The sequence below is a fragment of the Simochromis diagramma genome, unplaced genomic scaffold, assembly GCF_900408965.1.
Source record: "Simochromis diagramma unplaced genomic scaffold, fSimDia1.1 OVJJ01000284.1, whole genome shotgun sequence".
Lineage (NCBI taxonomy): Eukaryota > Metazoa > Chordata > Actinopteri > Cichliformes > Cichlidae > Simochromis > Simochromis diagramma.
In genome coordinates this window covers 1,869,955-1,892,849 of record NW_024386871.1, presented here as the reverse complement: position 1 = coordinate 1,892,849, position 22,895 = coordinate 1,869,955, and the positions used below count along the sequence as shown (strand labels likewise).

The 22,895-nt window shown below is 41.7% G+C and overlaps 1 protein-coding gene across 5 annotated transcripts in view; it reads right to left on the bottom strand.

The window, feature by feature from the left end:
- The window catches only part of LOC120733413 (beta-1,3-galactosyl-O-glycosyl-glycoprotein beta-1,6-N-acetylglucosaminyltransferase-like), a 43,314-nt gene extending 27,803 nt beyond the window's left edge, over window positions 1–15,511 (bottom strand). The window contains exons 1-6 of one of the 5 annotated variants that reach the window (XM_040031591.1): window positions 10,126–12,961; window positions 7,791–9,797; window positions 6,310–7,703; window positions 6,110–6,203; window positions 5,427–5,831; window positions 2,991–5,302 (exon numbers count right to left, since the gene is read on the bottom strand). In XM_040031591.1, coding sequence (XP_039887525.1) covers window positions 4,817–5,302; window positions 5,427–5,831; window positions 6,110–6,203; window positions 6,310–6,617 — 1,293 coding nt within the window. In that variant the 5' untranslated portion in view covers window positions 6,618–7,703; window positions 7,791–9,797; window positions 10,126–12,961 and the 3' untranslated portion in view covers window positions 2,991–4,816. Of the gene's footprint in view, window positions 1–2,990; window positions 5,303–5,426; window positions 5,832–6,109; window positions 6,204–6,309; window positions 7,704–7,790; window positions 9,798–10,125; window positions 12,962–15,016 lie in introns of those variants that run through there. The other 4 variants (XM_040031590.1, XM_040031583.1, XM_040031585.1 and 1 more) reach the window with 4 other exon arrangements.
- Between the last annotated feature and the right edge of the window lie 7,384 nt (window positions 15,512–22,895).

The following is a 22,895-nucleotide window of genomic DNA, read 5'->3' as shown; positions in this document are numbered from 1 at the left end:
AGAACTCAAGAAGATGCAGAGGGTGAATGCAACAATAATCGGACCTCTTGGTGTAGTGACCCCCAAGCTAGGCAGGAGGCTCCAGCAAATTCATGGAACAACATCAGAGATCTCTTTCCAGAAGAACGCAGTCCTAGGAACAGCATAGATACTACACAGGACCACCCGCAAGGGCAATAGGGGATGTATAGATCTATATATCTCGATACTGTATATCACAGCACAGAGAATACGGACAAAAATACTAAACGAAATATATTTCAGCTTTTGTTTATTATTATGTATATATTATTAATTTAATATTAATAATATTAATAATTAAATTTCATTATCTGCATCTTTACCACACATTTGACTAAGTGTACAGACTGTAAGTGCAGTGAATGCTTAAATTATACACATACATTGGCATATACTGGACATGTGCTGAGATTCAGGATACTGTGTTAAAGGCTGGGATTCAATGAATTCATCATACAGGCAAGTTTTGAGTATTAATTTTCAGAATGCATTAACAAAGATAGCCAATATTGAGCAGCGTTCGATACTGTTAGCCATCTGCTAGTCTATACCATCTATACTAGTGTATAGAAAAACAGCAGCAAAGTAATGCTGGGCTTACACTGTGCGATTTTTTCAGTCGCGCGATTCAGCTCCTGCTCAAACTGCACGATTGACTCGCAGGGGTTAGAAGTTCATAGGTCACGATGCAGGGTCTCACACTATACGGCCCGATGCTCTGATGCGACCTGAGTGCTCACACTGTGCGTCCATAAAATGAAGGTTATAACAGAAATTCTGTCGCTCTCTCCCTCTCTGTCTTTCACTCACACAGACACGCACACCACCACCATCAACTTTGCTAATGAAAAACACTGATCAGGCAGCTGTGATTAAGCAGCAATGTAGATCCAACTATTTTCACGGTTGTTGTGGTCGTGATAATTTTGTGAGGCCACATCGAAAAGGCTCGGATGAGCTTTCCAAAGTTCTACAAGTCGTGCCTCCATCGCTTGTGTCCAGATCACACGCTGCACTGCCGTGCTGCGCCGTCTTTTTCACTGACATTTGTGTTTGCGCGTGCGCAGTGTGACAAACTGCGGTGACACCCTCACGACGGTCGCGAGGATTTCAAACAGGTTTGAAATCCTCCCGACCAAGCGATTGATGATCGGGAGCTGGTCATGAGGTGTTAATCGCGTCTCGTTACCCCACGTATACTACACGATGCACGACGCACGATGAAGGCCAAAATCGGGCCGATCGCCAAAACGGTCGCACGACTCAAAAATCGGCTCAAAATGGGCCAAAAATCGCACAGTGTAAGCCCAGCATAAGAGATAAGTATGTATATGTTAATTAACATATGTAAAATGAGAGCCTTCATTTTTTTATTACAATGACCAATAGAAGAAATAATGTGTGATATTAAAGGTAATTAATATTAATTACATAGCAAAGAAACGTATTAGCTGCTTCAAATTAGATTTTTGGGGGCATTTTTCAGCTTTATTTGATAGACTCAGTGAAGACAGGACAGGAAAGCGGGGGCAGGGAGAGAAGAGGGAAAAAATGTGGCAAACGGCCACATGCTGCTCTCAGCCTTATGGCATGTGGTCGCCCACTCAGCGCACTGAGCTACACTGGTGCCCGGCTGTTGTTTAGCAGTACTGAATCTCTGTAGGAAGCTCTACTAACTTCTCGATCTCTCTCCTTTCACTCCCTAACCATTCACAGCAGATGCGTGCACCTCCATGAGCCTGGTTCTTCCTTTTAAAAGGAAGTATTGCCTTTCCACTGCCAAGCAGAGATGGGCAATAACGCATTACATGTAACGCATATGACTGTCCAGCTTTTAAAGCGTGGAAGTACTGACCTTACTTTGAGTTTGATTCCGTAAAAAGTGACACAAAACATTAGCGTCCGCTGTTCACTGCGTGGGAAGAAAACTTCTTTTTACAGCGAAAAAAACCGAGCAAGCACTGAGTACGCTGCCACGGGAATGTGAAATTCACAGAGAAACTCCCGGATCCTTCCACTGACATAACCGATGCGGCACACCTGCACCAGGGCAAATCATGTTTTCAAAAAGTAACTAAGTAACTAATTACTTTTGAAAATAAGTAATCAGTAAAGTAACAGGATTACTTTTGGGGGGAAGTAATCAGTAATTAGTTACTGATTACTTTTTCCAAGTAACTTGGCACTTGGCAGCAGTGTTGGTCAAGTGCTTGGTGCTACATAAATACAGTTCTCAAAAAAATTAAGGGAACACTGAAAACAACACAATGTAACCCTAAGCCAATCACACTTCTTTGAAATCAAACTGTCCACTTAGGAAGCAACACTGATTGACAATCAATTCCACATGCTGTTTTGCAAATAGAATAGACAACAGGCGGAAATTATAGGCAATTAGTAAGACATCCCTAATAAAGGAGTGGTTCTACAGGCGGTGACCACAGACCACTTCTCAGTACCTATGCTTTCTGGCTGATATTTTGATCACTTTTGAATGCTGGTGGTGATTTCACTAGTGGTAGCATGAGACAGAGTCCACAACCCACACAAATGGCTCAGGTAGCGCAGCTCATCCAGGATGGCACATCAATGCGAGCTGTGGCAAGAATGTTTGCCGTGTCTGTCAGCAGCCCGTTCTCACTCCCGAGGCGTAACATGTCGACGTTTTGTCACGTCCCGCGGCGTTCCTAAGGAACGCGAAAGGAGACCTTCGGCGTTCTTATGGTACGCGGCGGGTTATGGCTGGAATCCAGTGCAATGACGCTCCCGCGGTAATAGACGTTCCAGCCCTGTATTCCAGCCCTAAACCTAACCTTATCCCTAGCCCTAACCATAACCTTATTCCTGATCTTAACCAGGACTATAGTGATGTTAAATAGCGTGTTTCTAAGCGATTTGAAGAAAAAGAGCGAACATGTGTAGATGGAGTCCAGACGGTTCTCATATTTCCTCTTTTTTCCGAGGTCGTCATTTAGGAACGTGGTGGGTAGCCGAAAACGTAATATGTTGACGATTTGTCACCTAGCGTAAAATGTTACGCTTTGGGAGTGAGAACGTGTTGCAGTCAGCCTAGTGTTCAGAGCATGGAGGCGCTACAAGGATACAGGCCAGTACATCAGGAGACGTGGGGGAGGGCAACAAAACAGCAGTAGGACCGCTACCTTCACCTTTGTGCAAGGAGGAACAAGAGGAGCACTGCCAGAGCCCTGTAAAATGACCTCCAGCAGGCCACAGATGTGCATTTGTCTGTCCAAACAGTCAGAAACAGACTCCATGAGGGTGTCATGACAGCTCAACATACACAGGTGGAGTTGTGCTTACGGCCCAACACTGTGCAGGATGTTTGGTATTTGCCAGACAACACCAAGATTGACAAATTCGCCACTGGTGCCCTGTGCTCTTCATAGATGAAAGCAGGTTCAGACTGAGCACATGTGACAGACGTGACAGAGTCTGGAGATGCTTTGAAGAATGTTCTGATGCCTGCAACATCCTCCAGCATGACCGGCTTGGCAGTAGGTCAGTAATGGTGTGGGGTGGCATTTCTTCGGGTGGAGGCCGCACAGCCCTCCATGTACTCGCCAGAGGTAGCCTGACTGCCATTAGGTACCGAGATGAGCTCCTCAGACCCCTTGTGAGACCATATGCTGGTGCAGTTGGCCCTGGGTTCCTCCTAATGCAAGACAGTGCTAGACCTCATGTGGTTGGAGTGTGTCAGCAGTTCCTGCAAGACGAAGGCATTGATGCTATGGATTGGCCCACCCGTTCCCCAAACCTGAGTCCAATTCAGCACAACTGGGACTTCATGTCTTGCTCCATCCACCAATACCACATTGCATGACAGACTGTCCAGGAGTTGGTGGATGTTTTAGCCCAGGTCTGGGGAGGAGATCCCTCAGGAGACCATCCGCCACCTCATCAAGAGCATGCCCAGGTGTTGTAGGGTGATCATATAGGCATGTGGAGGCCACTCACACTACTGAGCCTCATTTTGACTTGTTTTAAGGATATTACATCAAAGTTGGATCAGCCTGTAGTGTGTTTTTCCACCTTAATTTTGAGTGTGACTCCAAAACCAGACCTACATGGGTTGTTTGGGGCCATTTTGTTGGACATTGAATCATTCTCCCAGACTGCTGTTTCCACAATCAATTTACCTGTAGGTTCTCTATCTATTTTCTATAGTACACAGCCAAACACTAAAGTTGTACATTTTCTACCCTTGGGTTATGAAATTATCACATGCCATGCTAGATTAGCAATGATAGTCTATGTAAATATTAATGTACTTAATATAATTTTAAATAGCCATTTAATTACAAGCTTAAACTGCCGAAAAACTGATAGTAAATGATAAAATAGAATGAAAAAGAAGAAGAACTTTAAAAAAGAATAACCCTTACAGGCTTGGTGTGACCCATCTCCTAGATGTTATTTTACACTGTTTGACACAACTGCAATTTGATAAACACTTAAGAAATACAAATGATAACATGTGACATAATAATAATCATCATCATCATTGTCACAAATGAAAATGAAAAAAAGCTAACTAAATGGTTTCCCAGTTACAGGTGGGAGTTCAGTTGACTAAGCAAAGCACTATCACAAAACTTAAATCAAAAGGCGTGACAACACTGCTACATTTAGTAACTGTCGTACAAATTCAGACTCCACAACTTTTATAACACATCTAGGTCCACATGAAGTTATGATCCAACACTATCCAAGAATGTGTTTATACTTTTGGTTATCCATTTGAATTGTCTTTCATAGTGGATGATTAACTCTCCAACTAATCCAACTCAGTCAGTGCCTTGTGTCTCAGATATTTCTCTAAGCAATAGATAGCAATGGGATCTCTGTCTGCATCAAACTTATTGGCAAAAAGGTGATGCTGTTCAATCAACCACTGGAGGTCTCCAGCACCATACACACATATTGATCTGACATGATGGCCTTTACATTCTGGGTATACTGCTTGCAGAGAACCCTCTGACCCCTCGTGCCCCTGCCACTTCACGATCCGTGCAATTGCATTAATGTCTGTGATGTCAAATTTACGGTTGGGCCATGTTGAGCCTGGAACACCAGACATTCGTTGTATTGTTGCCCACAGAAACTCATCAGGACTGTAGGTGTCTTTGGCCCACTCAATGAGGGCCTGTATTCGCTCGTCTTCCAACACACTGTGAATGTAACCTCGGTTGACCACAATGTAGGCATTTCCTGATAGTATAGGGAGATTGAAGGGAGTTGGATCCTTTGTTTTTCCTGTTTGCTGGGACAATTAAAAAGTTAGTATGATCGTAAGTAAGTCTGAAACAATGTTTTTTTTACAATAGCAAAGTAAATTGATCAATGGCAACATGATACATTATGAAAAAAATATCCAAAAGAAGTACCTGCATTTTTCCATCAATTACTTGGTAAGCATTCATCACCCTCCTCTTCTTTCCTTGAGGCATTTCTTCAGACTCCAAACTGTTACCTCCTTTCAGTGAACGCAAAGCTTGCACAATTTCCAAGTTAGTTTTTAGAGGGAAATCCTGACCACAGAGGTTGATGAAGTATTTCCATGTTGTACTGGTGTTATAGAGATCAGCCATACAGTTAAGATCAGCCTGTACACGTGTCCATCCAGCGTAGACCACATTCACAGTCTTGCTGACCATGAACACATTTGGGAAACAGGAAGTAATGGCATTGATGGCAATAAAGACTGAGGCCGGTGCTTTTTTGTCCACATGGACGCAATAAATATTTTGAGGTGCGTAGATAGCTCGCAGTAGTCGCTCAAAGTTTTGCACCTAAAGATAAGAACAATTTAATTGGCTTCCTAAATGTTTTTGGTAAAAATGTTCAAATGAGCACTTTCATGGTTATTTAACAAACGGTCAAAACTAAAGTACCAATGTGAGATAGCCATCATACCTAAAACAGTAATTTTGTGATAAGAAATTTCAAAAGATCAAGCTCACACCATGCTCCCTGTACTGTACACCATGCACTGTACATTTAATCACTTAGAACTTTACATATTTAGACCTACTGCTAAACGTTGCAGTAAATTATATAACATGCTTACCTTGTGATGTACAACCATAGAGTAAGCCAGAGGAAAGTCCTCTTCTTCCTTGCTTAACGAGAATGTTATGTATTTCCTGGTTATTTTGAATTTCCTGTAAATTCAGTTTTCAAGACACAATGTTGGTTTTAAAGTCCATATCTGTAAATCGTGATTAAGAGTTGAGTAATTACTAAAACCTGTGATTTAAAACTACAAACCTGCAGTCTTTGGTTGCATTGATATAATACTCATCAGGGATCTGAATAATCTTCTGGAAGTCTTTGGTGATGGTCAGTAATTTTGCTTTCAGCAATGCCTCCTTCTCTCCCTGCAGGATCGCTGAGCAGTTGCAAACTTTCTCTGGGCTCTCATCAATATTGGTGTACTCTAGCCATTGATACCTGAGGATGTAGGCAGGACGTCTACCTCTTTTCAGTGGAATAAGTAGGGAAAGCATCCATAGTGATCCCAGTACAGCAATGAAATGCAATAACCATAGCTGCCAGCCTCGTTTTGGAAACTGCATTTTTACAGTAATGGGAGAATCTCAAGTACAATAATATTAAAGTGTGTGAGAGCTGCTAAAAATGTTCTATATTTATTTTATGGTAACCTCTGGCACTATAAAATAGTAATGATTAGGGCTGCACGATATTAGGAAAACCTGCGATGTGCGATAACTGTGATCAATACTGCGATAACGATATGACTTGCGATAAAATAAATAGCAAAAAAAAAACAAAAAACAAATACATAATTTCCGTTTTACTGCACAGTTTTATTTAATGAAAGCTGCTGTATTAGCAGTGTAACAACAAAGTGCAGTCAAACATTGAAACATTGCCCCCATAAAAAAATTTCTGAGGCTTGAATTCTGAAAGACATCCTTCCCGGTCTCTATAATTAGTTTTAAATAAACATAACTTAAATTATACTGCAAATTATCTCTATGCAGTTGTTCATCATTTTACCACTCACCAAGTAGTTATGATGCAAGTCAAAACTGGAGTGGAAACTTTACTAGATTAAACTATAGGTAAGAACTTGTCTGCTGTGGGAACACACCAAAGAACAATTGTCTACCTTTGTGGTCGTACTGGCCAAGACTAATATTATCAACAATTAAGAACAATGTAGGTAGTGTATTTTTGTAATTTTTTGAAAAAAAAAAAAAGGTTTCTCTATCTTGCATTCATCCTTCCTGAGTGAATGTTTTTTATGGCAAGTTCTTGTTAAGGAAAACCAACATGTTTACTCTCCAAGGTTTTAAACATGTGCGCTGACATGTTACTATATTTCCTGATGTACTAAAAAGTCTCTCTGAAGGTGAGCTACTTGCAGGTATGCAGAGATACTTCCTTGCAAGCTTGCTTAGCTGTGGGAATGTCATTTTGTGGAGTTTCCACCATGCCAAGGGGTCTTCCTCACTGTCTATGGCCGTGGATAGCAAGTAGCTGTTAAGCTCAGCTTCAACAGCTTGTGAGAGATGCATAAAAGAGGAGGTAGGGATTGGAGCTGCCTTGAAGAAACTGCCCAGGGACTTTTTTGCCTTCTTCAGGGGACGACTGGGTGGATCATCTGTCTGGGCCTCTGGTTCAGCGGAGCTTCTCTCCTGGAACAGAAAGCAGATTATAAGAAAAGTAAACATTTTGGACTAAATATGAATTGAAAGGTTTTATATATAAGCATGCATGAATACCTTCTGTGCCACTGCTTCCATTTCTGACATCACTCTGGTCTTGATGTCTGAGACTCGATCAGTGCTGGTGTAGCTGACTTTAAATCTGGGATCCATGAAGCACGCCATGTCCATAAGTTCCTGGGTAGCTGGATTTTCATATTTAGTAATCAGGTACTCGAGGATTTTCTTCTTAATTGATTTTGTCAAATCACTGTCTTCTTCCTTCTCTGCAAGCACCGACGTCTTCATCAGATGAAGGACTGGTTTTACATATGAAACACTAACGTAGCTCTCACCAGACAGGGCATCTGTAAAGTGTTGCAGGGGGTGTAATGCCTGGTTGACAGACTCCAGTACCTCAAGATCCTGCCAAGTAGGAATCAAGTGTCTTGATTTCTTGTCTGCTGAGATGACATCAGAAATGGCCCGCTGAATCATCTTCTGCCTGGAACCCCACCTGGTTGGGCATTCTGTGATCAGTGTGTGCTCTGGGAGGTTGAGCTTCTGCTGTGCTTTTTTCAGAGCCATCTTTGCTTTCCAGCTGTGGCAAAAATGTCCAACTAACTTTTTGCAAAGTCCAATGGCTCGGGCAATGCGGGCATCATCTTTGATAGAATTTTCTGGAGAAATAAGAGGAAACAAAAAAACTGTCATGTTTAAAACCTTTTTTTTTTTTTTTAAAAAAACTAATTGAAATTTATAACTAAAGTTGTCTAAAAAGGTAACATTATCCTTATCAATATCAATTTGATAATAATGTATAGCACATTTTCATTGCTAAAAAGATCTGCCTTGAATAAAACTTACCGATTGCAAGGTGCAGCCTGTGTCCAAAACACTGAAGTCTGACCCAGTTGTTTAGCTCCGTGGCTCTCACAACATTGGCACCGTTGTCTGTGGTGATGCACACTTGTCGATCTTCTTTAAGATCCCAGCTGGCTAACACCTCACGTAATACATGGGCTATATTTTCACTAGTGTGGGAGTCTGGAAAATACACAGTCTCTAGACACCGTGTTTTCAGTTCAAAGTCTTCGGTGAGGAAGTGCACTGTGAAACTCGTATATGGTTCCGTTGTACGACTTGACCATAGGTCTGTAGTGCTTGCGTAGTTTTCAGCTTGGCTCAGTTCAAACATGACGGTCTTGCAGCATGTTTCATACATTTGTGGAATGGCGACATGTGAAAAGTAGTTTCGTGAGGGGATGCGGTATCTCTGGTCCACTTTATGTATCAGACTGGTGAAGCCCTCTCTGCTAACTGTATTTATAGGCATCATGTCTTTAGCCAAAAAATGTGTAATGGCCTCTGTTATTTCTTTGTACCGCTTCGACGTTTTCTCATAAGGAATTCCACTTGAAAAACTCTGATACAGAGACGGCTGTTGGACTGCTGCGCTCTTTGTCTTAACATTAGCAACCTTTGTTTGGCTAGCCCTATCTTTCTGGAACTCTTCAAACAGTTCTCTGTGGTTGTATTGAAGATGATGGTGGAGATTAGTCGTGTTTCCTCTGGTGGTTGCCACGAGTGTTCGGCAAGTTTTGCAGAGTACCTGTGTTTGGAGAACGTCGTCTTTATCAAATCCAAAGTACCTACAAATAAGTGAGGTACTATTTTTTTTTTTTTTTTAGCCACGAGTTCAGTAGCATTCTCGTCACGCGTCTCGCTCTCAGCCATTACAACTCTGACTCGTTGCTGCAGCGTTGTTCGCGCCCGACCTGCGTAGGAGGCGGGCCTCTAATCCATTTGATTGGTTAATGCCGTGAAGGGCTCTATTCGACTGGTCAAATGTGTAAATGGATTTCTTTGATTGGTAAATTCTTTACAGCACGTGTGTAAACATTTTAAGGTACCCAATTATCGCAGTTTACGCCGTCTTTTGCGATGGGCCCATCGCGCAGGCTGATATCGCGATGACAATAAATTTTCGATTTATCGTGCAGCCCTAGTAATGATTAATGTTTTATGATATGTAGACAATTTCCTTTCATGGAGTTATGCTGATCAGTGCATCTGTTACTGAACCTGGAACCAAGAGATGACATGAGGATAGTAGTGAAAAAACATGATATATGGAATATTTCAAAAAGAAATTTAAGTCTAGGCCTGTGAAACTTCTTACGTCTAAAGTTCAGAACAAGAACCCACATAAAACTTTAAATTGAATAGTTTTAGGCAAAATAAAGCAAAAGCCGTTGTTTTTAAATGAAACATTCTGTTAGGTAAAATTCATGTAACTTCATTATACTACAGGCATACATTGCGTAATAACTGCTTTGCACAACAACTGTGTTTTGTAGCTTGTTTTGTACCTTTCCTAACTTAATCAAGAGAAAAAGAGATTATTTCCTACCTGGGATCTTTCATTGGCAGAGCAAATCCTTTTTTCTATTCTCATAGTTATCTATGGCATTCCTTTTAAGGTTTCTGATACATCAAATCTTCGGGGCACGTTTTATTCCTTGAGCTAAACTGGTTACGGAAGACCAAACTGAAGACATTCTGTAAGCCACAGCCTCCAAATACCTGCAGAGGGTGAGGCAAGTTCCTAGTCAGCTAGATGGAAAGAAGAAGAATCAGGAAATCAACATCAGATAACCCATTAGATAACAGATCATTGACATCAAGACAAGGAATCTCCTGACCATGCAAATCCAGCACCCTGAAACTGTATCCTAAGCGAAAAGGAAGGAGGCCAAGGATTAGTGAGAGTCAGAATCACTGTCCAGGATGAGACAACGAACATCCATGAGTACATCAGGAAGTTGGACACAATCGACCACGTGCTTAGTGAATACATCTGGGAAAGCACTGAGGATTTATTGTTATTTTCCATTTCACTGTAAATAATCGCACTGTTGGTATTCAGAGCTCCCCACCTGGGTCCTCCTTCCTCACATCCCCATGGTTGGCCAGCGTCAACTGTGACAGAATGATCCAGCCAAACATGGTCGCAGCAGACTCTGAGGAGAGGCTCAGGAGGGAGGTAATGAACAAAGTTTACAAACTATGTGATTTGTGGTGGGAGAAGCCCGGGGAAGTCTTGCGTCACGTCTCGCCGTGGAGAGGCAGCTGCAGGAGACGTTTTTTAAATTTCCCTGGCTGGTTGACTGTCTCAACCCATGGTTGGGACTTCATGGACTTCCTGCTCTCAACCCTCCACCTCCACTCTCCGAATTAGGCTGCTCACCGGCCCAGACAGCCAGTAGAATCACAGCCTGACACGCCGGCCCAGTCGTCTACATGGAAACGACGTTCACGCCACCAGCGCCTCTCACCACAGTCGGATCCCCAGACAGCTCTACTGCCGGCAGTGGTGAGTAATGGGGACACTTTTTCATTTCTCACACCATCTGTTTCTTTGTTTACAGTGGACGGTGGTGTCGCAGTGGCTTCTGTAAACCAGCCATTAGTGCAGCTGGCATCGCCTCAGTCAGAGGTCTCCACACCACTCTTTGCTCCACCACCTTCTGCTACGGTGCTACCCAGACCTGCTCAGCCTGAGCTGGAGGAGCTCAGCAAGCCAGAGGAGCTCAGCAAGCCAGAGGAGCTCAGCAAGCCAGAGGAGCTCGCGCCGCCCGAGCAGGACCTCAGTGAGCCGGAGGAGCCCGCCCCGCCCACGGAGGAGCTCAGTGAGCTGGAGGAGTCCGCGCTGCCTGAGCAGGAGCTCAGTGAGCTGGAGGAGCTCGCACCGCGGGCGGAGGAGCTCAGCGAGCCGGAGGAGCCCGCCCCGCCCACAGAGGAGCTCAGTGAGCTGGAGGAGTCCGCGCTGCCTGAGCAGGAGCTCAGCGAGCCGGAGAGACCAGCATGGTCACCATGTCCACCACGTCCACCTCCAGACAAGAACCAATATAAAACTTTAAATTTAAAACATGATACAATAACCTGAAACACTGACTTCAAAGTAAAACAGGAAACTTAGGCAAACTTGTGGCCCACCTTTAAGCACCTGTAGTACAGTTTGTTGTCCTTCACAAATGTTCATTTGTGGTCTAGTGACTTTTCTGAGAAGCTTGGGAGCTTTGACAACTTGTGCCTTTCATCTTTGCAGAACTTGTAGGCGACCTTTAACCTTGTGTCACCTTGGCTCTCAGAACTGAAGAACCTTCTTGGATGAGAGGTCTTAGGTTACCTGTTAAGAGGTGGTCAGGCTGAGTCCAGAGGCGCACACTCAGAGGTTCAGCTCTCTATTTCACTGCAAGGTCCCGTCATTCTTTACATATCCATGTCGAGCAGAGTGTAAATCCTGAGGCTGAATGGCCTTTGGGCAAGCACACACACTTCTTAGCAGTGCAAAGCTATGAGCAAAAACAGCAATATATGAAAATCCAGGCAGCCAGCCTTTGTCTGCCCAACCAATCCTTAAATTGCACGGCATGGATAATTTGCATTGCTTTGGGATTTTGGAAATGAGATAGCTAATCCAATAGTTAATGCGTTAGCTATCCCAGTTAATCCAAAAAACGAACAATTTGTTAATATAATAGCTAATCCGTGAGCTAACAGGAAAGGGAAATGGATTTTCATATAAGGAGTGGAATTGCCATTTTCACAGCCACCCCTTTGCTGTGTTGATTTTTTTTCTTAAGGAAGTACAGGAGAACGTCTGTTGTTTAAAAGATTTAATTTGCTTCAGCAGTTGAAATTACAAGTTAAAGCGCTGGACCTCGATGTGAAATCAGCAATCTGCTTCGCAAAAAGGATGCTTCTCAGAGTGGGTGATACATACTACGACAAAAACAAGTATTGTTATGACTTTCTATCTTTCTTCTGAGAAGTGATGTGACGGTCCTGGCGTCTCCCTCTAGATCGTCTCCTCCAGGATAAAACACCTCCCTCACCTAGCCTTGATTATTAATATTATCTAGCAATTCTAAGCCTGCTATTTTCTACTTATATTCCAAGTTCGGGACATTCTGTTTGGACTCCCTTGGCCCAGAAAATATCATCCTGATTTTAACCAGTTATGATATGTTAGCATGTTTACAAAACCTTCTGCACTTCTACATGTCAATCACAATAATTCAATTCAGTCGTAGTGCTAAATCAAAGTTTTTGACCCCTATTGCATGGAGTGCCAACTCTTTCATGAGCACATAGCAATGTGTATGCAAAAAATCATTTAAAAAACAGCTTTGTTTAATCATTTTATTCCTAACAATGTCAAAAATAAATCTTTGATTTTTGAATCTACTTACTTATTTCTCTTTTTTTGTGTTTTAAAAAAGATTTATAGAATCAGTTTTTTAGTTTGGAATTCAAAAATGTTTGTGAAATTTTTATTGACACTTTCATTATTTTTTTTTGTGAAATTCATTTTTGATTATTTATTAATGGATTAATAATTCATTTTGAAATATTGATTTTAAAGTAGTGTTTTTATTTAAATTAAATTATCAAATAATAATTTACTTTAATAATGTTTGATTAAATAAATGAATTCATAAATGAATTTAAATTGCGTATTTTATCTTTCAATTCATTATTTAAGCACACAATTCTGTATTTTGATGCGTGTGACTCTTGTGGTCCTCCATATCTAAGTGCTATATACAGTAAATACATAAATAACATTTAACTGAGTAGAACAGAATATCTTTAAACTGTACACATTTCCTGTTTTTATTTATGCAAGCCACATGAGCAAAGAGTTCAGAAAACATTTGGTCAAGTTAATGTAATAAGGTAGGTTACGCTTTATGTTTGTGGCCATAGAGTTGCTGGAAATTGAATAATTTCCCCTGCCTGCTGTTTCCAAAATCAATTTCTCTGTAAAACTAAACTTTTGCATTTTTTACCTTTAGGTTATTAAATTATCACCATGTTAAGCTGGATTAGCAATGGTAGTCTGCTTATATATTAATGTAGTTCATTTAATTTCAAATAACCATTTAAATACAAGCTAAAAAGCAAGAAAACTAGAGTTAACGATCAAATGAAACAAAAGAGAAGAAGAACTTTAAAACAATCGCAAAGGTTCGGTTTGACCTTGGTCCTAGATATTATTTAACATTGTTTGTCATAAGTTGATAAACACTTAATAAATATAAATGATAACATGAGACATAATAATAATGATCATGATAATATTAATATTCACCATCATCATCACAAATGAAAGTAAAAAAGGCTAACTAAATTTTTAATTTGGGATCACAAAATGTCAATGGTTTCCCAGTTACAGGTAGGTTGTCAGTCAACTTCATCTCACCAAAGAACCAGCATAACAGTTAAAAGCAGTTGTGAAAATATTAAAATCTGGAATCTAAAACAGGAACTACCTTTTACTGGCTTTGAAATTGAAAGTAAAAGTGATTATCTCCTGTCTGGGATGTTTTGCGCTCTGGCATTTCTTTTAAGTTATCTGATGCATCCAACCTGCAGGACAACTTTTTAGTCCTTCAGTTAAACTGGTAAGCGATGGCATCTCTTTTAACAGACATATTTGTTTCATACTTCAGGATTTGTAGTCATCAGAAGAATGTGTTAAACAAGTATATACCACAGAGATCTTATAGCAAACAGAAATGCATTTAACGTACTCAGGCAATTACAGTGTTATTTCCCCGCAGCCTTAACACCAAGAGTAAAACTTATCTAGCCGACATAGCAGGAATAAGTATACTGCACCTGACAGAAATAACATGCTCTTACTTTAAAAGATACGTTGCTCAATCACATGGTTCTCTTCTCCATGCCACTTCCTTCACACACACACACACACACACACACACACACACGTAATCCGCAGACTGGTGCAAGAAAAACCAGTAACGATTTCTCGTATGAATGCACAGAAAACCAGTTAACGACGACTCAACAGTGACAGCAATGATAATTATCTGTGTGTGTGTGTGTGTGTGTGTGCGTGTGTGAGCACAGTACATCAAATGTAAATGTAAATATAATGTAACACTAGACTAGTTGGACTAGTTTGGATCTTTTGTGTGAATGCACAGAAAACCAGTTAACAATGACTCAACGGTGACACATAATTTGCTCCAGTTTCTCTAGCTGAACCTTAAAAGAAATCCCAACAATCCCACCATTTCACAGGCATATCTTGGCATGATGAGTCTTTAAAAAAGGTATAAAAATGTCTACAGATGAATAGTATCTGAAAATTGTACACTCATTCTCCTTAGATATTGAAAATACTCTTTGGTTTTGTCTAAATCCATCTGAAAAGCCTTCATTAATTTTCTTATGCTTTTTAACCTTTCACTGACATTTGACTGTCTTACCGTTGACCTTAAAGTAAAGCGATCTCTTTCCTTTCTTCTCAGACAGCGCTATCGTAAATCTCCTCCCGTCAATTAACATGTGGATCCATCCTTTACATTGCTGCCATGTGGTCGTAGTTGGATGTCGCTGAAAACTGAGCTTATTTGTTTTGAGGGTGTGTCCATCTCCCTTTTAAGCAGCTTTTCTCTGGTGGTTTTCGCTTGCGCATTGTGGATAAACCGCAGGTCTGACAGTAGAGTGGAGGACAGAGCTTTGCGATATATGGTCAAAAACTGTCCCATCTTATCACTCCTGAGCACCACTGAACCTGGATTGAATGGGTGTGGAGACATCAGCAAGTGGTAGCAGTCAAGCTTGTGCTGACAAGTTGCAATTGTATTGTAAAAAAAACAACAAAAAAACAACAGGGCTTTAACACTGTGGTATATTGCAATAAGCAGCAGCTATTACTACCTCCCACCAGTAGGTGGTACTGTGGTATTGTATGTGATTGAAAGGGAGCTGGGTAAAAGACCTGACCTCCACCATAGTAGTGATGGGATTTCCGGCTCTTTTTAGAGATCCGGCTCTTTCGGTTCGGCTCACTAAAAAGAGCCGGCTCTTTCGGCTCCGAACCGGCTCTTCAAGTTGTTTTGTTGCTTTAATTAATTTATTATTAACAATAATATAAAATTATGCACAAAAGGAATTACTAACGTAAAAAAAAGTGGTTTTATTTGTATATGTTTATATATAAATATATGCGGTGGCCCCTAGAGACAAAACACGTACAAACTCCAAAACACATTTCTAGCATGAACTGAACTTCCAAATCAGAGCTACTAGATCACTTAAATTACACAATTGAAAGCATGTGTGTATTGTTTGTGTATTTATACACAGGCACTCATATATATTCAAATAATTAAAAAAAAAAAGTTCATTTACCTGTTACTACCACACACCAAATCCGGTCGTTGGTACTTGCTGGCTTGTGTAGCCACTAGGTAACAAAAGCTCAACACTGCGCCCAGCATCCTGGAGCACTTCTGTTATCTTTTGTACGTGTTTTGAGTTTTTATGTGCTTCTGAGTTTTTTGTACGTGTTTTGGAGTTTTTACGTGTTTTGGAGTTTGTACGTGTTTTTACGTGTTTTGGAGTTTGTACGTGCTTCAGAGTTCGTACGTGATTTGAAGTTTGTATGTGCTTTGTCTGTAGGGGCCACTGTAAATATACTTTTATTTTTTCACTCAACATAAAATGTAATAAATAAATCATATAATACAAAAATCAACTATTCACATTTCAACTTTTAACTATTTAAATTTTCAGCTTTTTCCTTTTACAAATTTAAAGTGAAAACAACACAAAACACTGCAAACCACAACACAATGAAATATAAATTATAATATGAAAACAAAAAGAAGATGCATATTCTCTGTCATATGGGCCTGCATGAATAAACTTTCTGAATCCTTTATCATCTGCAACCGAAAATAGTTGTGGATGATTACTATACCTTTCTAATGTGACGTTGTTGTCCCTGGCTCTCTTTCTCTCTCTCTCCCTCTGGCTCTGTTCCTGTGCTACTGAGTGTAACTACCGCCCCTCCCCCCTCTGCCCAGCATAAAGCACAAGGCTCAGGTGCGAAGTGAAGCGGAAAAAAAGTGCAAGAGGGGGGGAGAGAAAGAAAAAAAAAAAAACCCACGTGACGGCTCGCGATAAGGAGCCGGCTCGCGTCGTTCACGTCAAAGACCCGGCTCTAAGAGCCATTTCGTTCGCGAACGACCCATCACTACACCATAGCCTCGTCTCAGTCCTCTGTGCTTGATCTAAAGTTGACTTTGACCGCAACCCACGTTAAACCAGCAGTTGGTACAACGCTGCATAAAGTTACAACATGGTGTCAGAAGTTGGCGAGACCGTGTGAACGGGGACCGCGACGTGAGTAAGCTAGCCGTAGATTAGCTAACAGTAGACGTTGCTAACGGCATGGAGCAATTCAGGCCACCATCGCCGCTACTGCTCACCGGCAATTTATCTGAGACCTGGCGCAGGTGGGAACAAAGATTCAGACTATATATGACTGCTACGGGTGCGCTGGAGAAAGATGAAAAGGTTAAAACAGCCATTCTTCTCCACACTATCGGCGAGGAGGCGCTTGAAGTGTACAACATACTCACTGTAACCCCGGCCGGAGACGCGCTAGCAATGGAGGACATTCTGAAAGCGTTTAAGGACTACTGTAGTCCACAAAAGAACGTTGTTTTTGAGCGCCATAAGTTCTGGTCATACCCAATGTCAACAGGTGTAACAGTGGACAGATATATCACAGAACTCCGTCAGAAAAGTAAAAGTTGTGAGTTTGGGGTCAATGAGGACGACATGATCAGGGACAAATTGGTGTTCAGCATAAATGACACAAGACTAAAAGAGAGATTACTTCGTGACAACGACCTCACACTGCGCAAAACGATAGAAATATGCAGATCAGCAGAAGTAGCCAAGTCACAGATTCAGGCTATGCAGTCAACAACTGCAGCCCAAGATACGTCAGTGGACGCATTAAGAAAAATAACAGGACACATTAAATCAGGACACAGTAAAAACAAAACGAGCAACGACAAGCAAATGGTTTGTTACAAATGCGGCAACAAACACGCGCTCCGACAGTGTCCAGCCTATGGGGGAAAGTGTGGCAAAAATAACCACTTCTCAAAAGTATGTAGAGCAAGTGCAGAGAAAAGTAGAAACTACAAGAAAACAAAAACTATTAATAACATTGAGACTGATGGGGATTCACTGTACATTGGCGTGGTGTGCAGTGACAAGCACAAAACTGAAAGTTGACATGAAAGTGTAACAATCGGAGACGTATCAGTCACCTTCAAGCTAGACACAGGTGCGGACGCAAATGTGCTCCCCAGATCAGTTTACAACAAGTTACCAGGGATGCCTCGGTTACAGCCCACAAAGACTGTATTCATAGCTTTTGGTGGAGCCTGCATACGTGCAGATGGTGTGGTGTCTCTTGAGTGTGAAGCACGGAAGCACAAGGCTGTGTTTGACTTTCTTGTATCAGGCCATGCAGATAAACCGATCCTAGGTGGACAAGCTTGTGAAGAGCTGCATCTGGTGAAACGAGTTGAGACCCTTGCCATAACATCCACTAAAACGAGACTAGCCAAACCACCTTCTACCAGGGAAGAGCTTGTGGAGATGTATGCTGATGTGTTCACAGGTTTAGGTGAGTTCCCTGGAGTTCACCACATACACACTGACCCAAACGCAACACCTGTGATTCATGCATGCAGGAACGTGCCTCTCTCCATAATGGACCCGCTGAAGAAGACGCTACAGGACTTACAAAACAGAGATGTCATAACACCTGTCAATGAGCCTACAGATTGGGTCAACAGTCTTGTCGCCACACAGAAGAAGAACGGAACACTAAGGGTGTGTTTGGACCCTTGTGATCTGAACCAAGCAGTTAAACGCCAGCACTACTCCATCCCCACACACGAGGACGTTCGCAGCAAGCTAGCAGGAAAATCCATCTTCACCATATTGGATGAAAAAGATGGATACTGGCAGATCAAGCTGGACGAGCCGTCATCAAAGCTTTGTACCTTTAACACACCTTGGGGCCGGTATCGCTTCCTCCGGCTCCCATTCGGGATCAAATCCGCCAGCGAGGTTTTTCAACAAAAGAATTGTGAGACTTTTGGCAACATTCCTGGTGTATTTATCATTGCAGATGATATGATAATTGCAGCTACATCAGAGCACGAACACGATGAAATCCTGCAGAAGGTCATGGAGAAAGCAAGAGCAGCTAACGTGAAGTTTAACAAGGACAAAATTCAGTTCAAAGTTGACACAGTGAAATACATGGGCCATATTATCACAGCAGCAGGGCAGAAAGCAGATGTTTCAAAGATCAAAGCTATTGTCGACATGCCGACTCCAGAAGACAAACAAAGCCTTCAGCGTCTGCTGGGAATGACGAAGTTTTTGGCACAGTACATTCAAAATGAAGCATCACTCACAGCACCTTTAAGACAGCTACTCAAAAAGGACACAGCATGGCAGTGGCAGCCACACCACACAGCAGCGTTACAGATGCTCAAGGCGACGCTCACACAAGCACCAGTGTTGAGATTTTATGACCACAAGAAACCATTAACATTGCAGGCCGATTCTTCAAAAGATGGGCTGGGTGCATGCCTATTACAAGAAGGGCAACCTGTGTGCTATGCGTCACGAGCACTCACAGACACAGAAAAAAGGTATGCACAAATAGAAAAAGAGTTGCTAGCCATTGTGTTTGCCACTAAACGATTCCACCAGTATGTCTATGGAAGACCAGTGACCGTGCAGTCTGATCATAAACCCCTGGAGGCGATAATGCGTAAGCCGCTATGCAAGGCACCAGCAAGGTTACAAGGAATGCTGCTGCAACTACAGAGATATGATCTCACCGTCACATACACCCCCGGCAGAGACATGTTCATAGCCGATGCACTTTCACGTGCCACAACCACCAGTGACAATGAAAATGTGAGTGAAAACACAAATGATGAAAGAGTTGTGTATGCTCTGGAGGCCACAGCAGCATTGAGTGAGAAAACACTGAGTGACCTGAGAACGGCAGTTGCAGCAGACAGCGTGCTACAAGCTGTGCGTGGAAGACACTTCAACGGATGGCCAGCTAAAAGGAAGAGTTTAGACAGAACACTCCACAGCTACTGGCCTATGAGACACAATATCAGTATCCACGATGACATTATTATGATAGGGGACAAGATTGTAATACCCCAAAGCTTCAGACAAGTGATCCTGGAGAAGTTGCATTTCGCTCACCAAGGTGTACAGTGCACAAAAGCCAGAGCAAGAAGAGTACTGTACTGGCCTGGCATGTTACACGATATAGAGACTATGCTTGAAAAGTGTGAACAATGCCAGCAAATGCAGCCAAAGAACCAGGCTGAGCCGCTTATTCCACATCAGATTCCAGAGCTGCCATGGATGAAAATCGGAGCAGACATCTTCGAACTGAACGGTCAGCCATATCTTTTGTTAGTTGACTATTTATCCAAATACCCAGAAGTTCTTAACTTACCTGACAAAACGGCACACTCTGTGATTCAGAAGATGAAATCAGTCTTTGCAAGACACGGGATTCCCAAAGAGATAGTGAGCGATCATGTTCCATTTGCCAGCTATGAGATGAGATCGTTTGCAGCATCTTGGGAGATAAAGCTAACTTTTTCCAGTCCCGGTTTTCCTTCTTCAAATGGAATGGCGGAGCGAGCCATAAAGACTGTTAAACATGCACTTAAAAAAGCAATACGAACTGGAACAGATCCACATCTAGTGCTGTTATCTCTGAGGAACACTCCAGTCACAGGACTGAATGTGTCACCTGCACAAATGTTGATGGGAAGGGTTCTCCGCAGCACGCTGCCATGCGCCAGTGCTGTGTTGAGACAGTCAACCCCACAGAACATTCACGATAAAGTGCGTGGACTGCAGTCAAAGCGGAAATACCACTTTGATCAGCATGCAAGACCACTGCCTGTTTTGACCTCAGGCGATACTGTGTACATGCAAACACGGCGCGGTTGGGAGCCAGCTGTTGTAGCTCATCGGCAAGAGGAACCACGCTCCTACACTGTGCAAACACCAGAGGGTGAGGTGCTCAGGAGGAACAGGAGACATCTGAGGAAAATACACCCAAGTCTGTTTAAGGACACATCCATGGACCCAGATGAACTGTCTGTTCACGCCCAAGAGCCAGTTGTGCCACCAGCAAGTGACACCCCACAACACTCTCGTCCTGCAAGTATGGACAATACACCCACATGCTACACACGCAGTGGCCGAGCAATAATACGCCCTGCCAGGTATAGAGACTAAGTGATTGGGAAACTTAAAGTCACTCTACCCTGTACCTGAGTTGTTCTGTACAAGTTAGATAACTGTCTTGTTGGAAAAGAGAGAAAATATGTCATGTTTCATATGTTCATTTTGACATGTCTCATCCAATTTGTCATGTGTTCATCTGTTTCAAAACACTGCACTGATATGTATTTGCATTGTTCAAGTGATAGGCAATCTAAGGCAATCTTACTTAATGTCTCAAGAATATAATATTGTTAATGTTCCTACGATTTAAAAGGTGCATTTATGTTACAAAATATTGGAGTTAAGAGGTAGTATCTTTATCTCGGAAAAGAGGGATGTGGTATATTGCAATAAGCAGCAGCTATTACTACCTTCCACCAGTAGGTGGTACTGTGGTATTGTATGTGATTGAAAGGGAGCTGGGTAAAAGACCTGACCTCCACCATAGCCTCGTCTCAGTCCTCTGTGCTTGATCTAAAGTTGACTTTGACCGCAACCCACGTTAAACCAGCAGTTGGTACAACACTGCATAAAGTTACAACAAACACCAAGTAAATTAAGGGCAGTATGTACTGATACTTTTAACCTATAATGGATCTTATTTTGGGCAGAGCAATGTGATTTGTGAGCTGAATCATCTTGCATTTGCCAAATTCTGAACACATTTTAATGACCACCAAAAGACAGTGGTGTGATTACATTGTACAATATTTTTTTGGAGACCTGGAATGTAAATGTGCTTCTCTTTAAAGGACTTGTCAGCATCTGTTGTTTAAAACGGTTAAAGGTTTAGGGGTGGCTGTAGCTCAGGTGGTAGAGCAGGTCAGCTACTAACTGGAAGTTTCGATCCCAGTCTGCTACAGTCTGCATTCCAGATATCCTTTGGAAGAATATTAACCCGATGTTGCTCTCCAATGCCTCCAGTGTGAATGTGTATGAATGTTAGATAGGGAGCACTTAACAGTTTAGAAAAATGGGTGAATGGGTGTGATTGGGTGAAAGAATTAGCTGTTAACAGCGCTTTGAATGCTCAGAGTAGAAAAGCGCTATATAAGAACCTTCCATTTACCATTTAAAAGTGCTATAGGTTATAATGAATCAACGTGACAGTCAACAGAAAAAGGTTCAGAAAATTTTCAATGTGCAAATTTGAGGTGTATTTTTTAAATAAAAATTATAATAAAATGTATTTAATACAGTTCAATTGGATACATACTAGAATTTGAGAACAGAAACAAAGTATCAATACAATTGCGTTAGTGTCAGTTAGATACTGATAATAGTGTTGGTATCGATGCTATCGATATTTGGCCAGTATCATGCAAAGAAGATGTAGCTTGAAAAAGTTGTCAATAACTTCTTTAGTTATCAGCACGACAAACATTGACAATGATGGAGAGAGGACGTCAGCTGTGAATATGCCCGGTCTAATAAAACAGGCAAGTTGAAGAGGTGCAGGCTCAGGAGCACTTTAGGATTAACATCTAAGAGGATATCTGAACGTAAGAAGTTAAATTAATTGTTTTGCCAAACTCCACATTTGTTCTTATTAATATTTTTATAACATGTCACCGTGAGGGACCAAGCAGCCAAGGCATAGAAGGTACAGGAAAAAATATCTTCAAAATTGGTTTTCTTTATTTTAACCCTTAAAAAAGTTCAAAAGGCAAAATTCAAAAACATAATTAGCGGGCCCATAAAAGAGGTCAACTAAATATAACTCTACAAAAAGTAACTTCCAGAAACTTAAACAAACAAAGTGGACACAACTTAACTCACAAACTAAACTAATTACAAAGACACAGGAGGGTAGGTTTATAGTGGTTTGGCCAAACCATTTACACACAAAAGGGGGAAACAAAAACACACACTAATACTAACTAAGCGCAGAACAACATAAGTAAACCTAAAAAAAAAAACCTGTTTCTGATAGAACATGGTCGGTCCTGCTGAGCAGGCGTTTTGTTCTCATCCTCAGCCACGCCTTTTGCC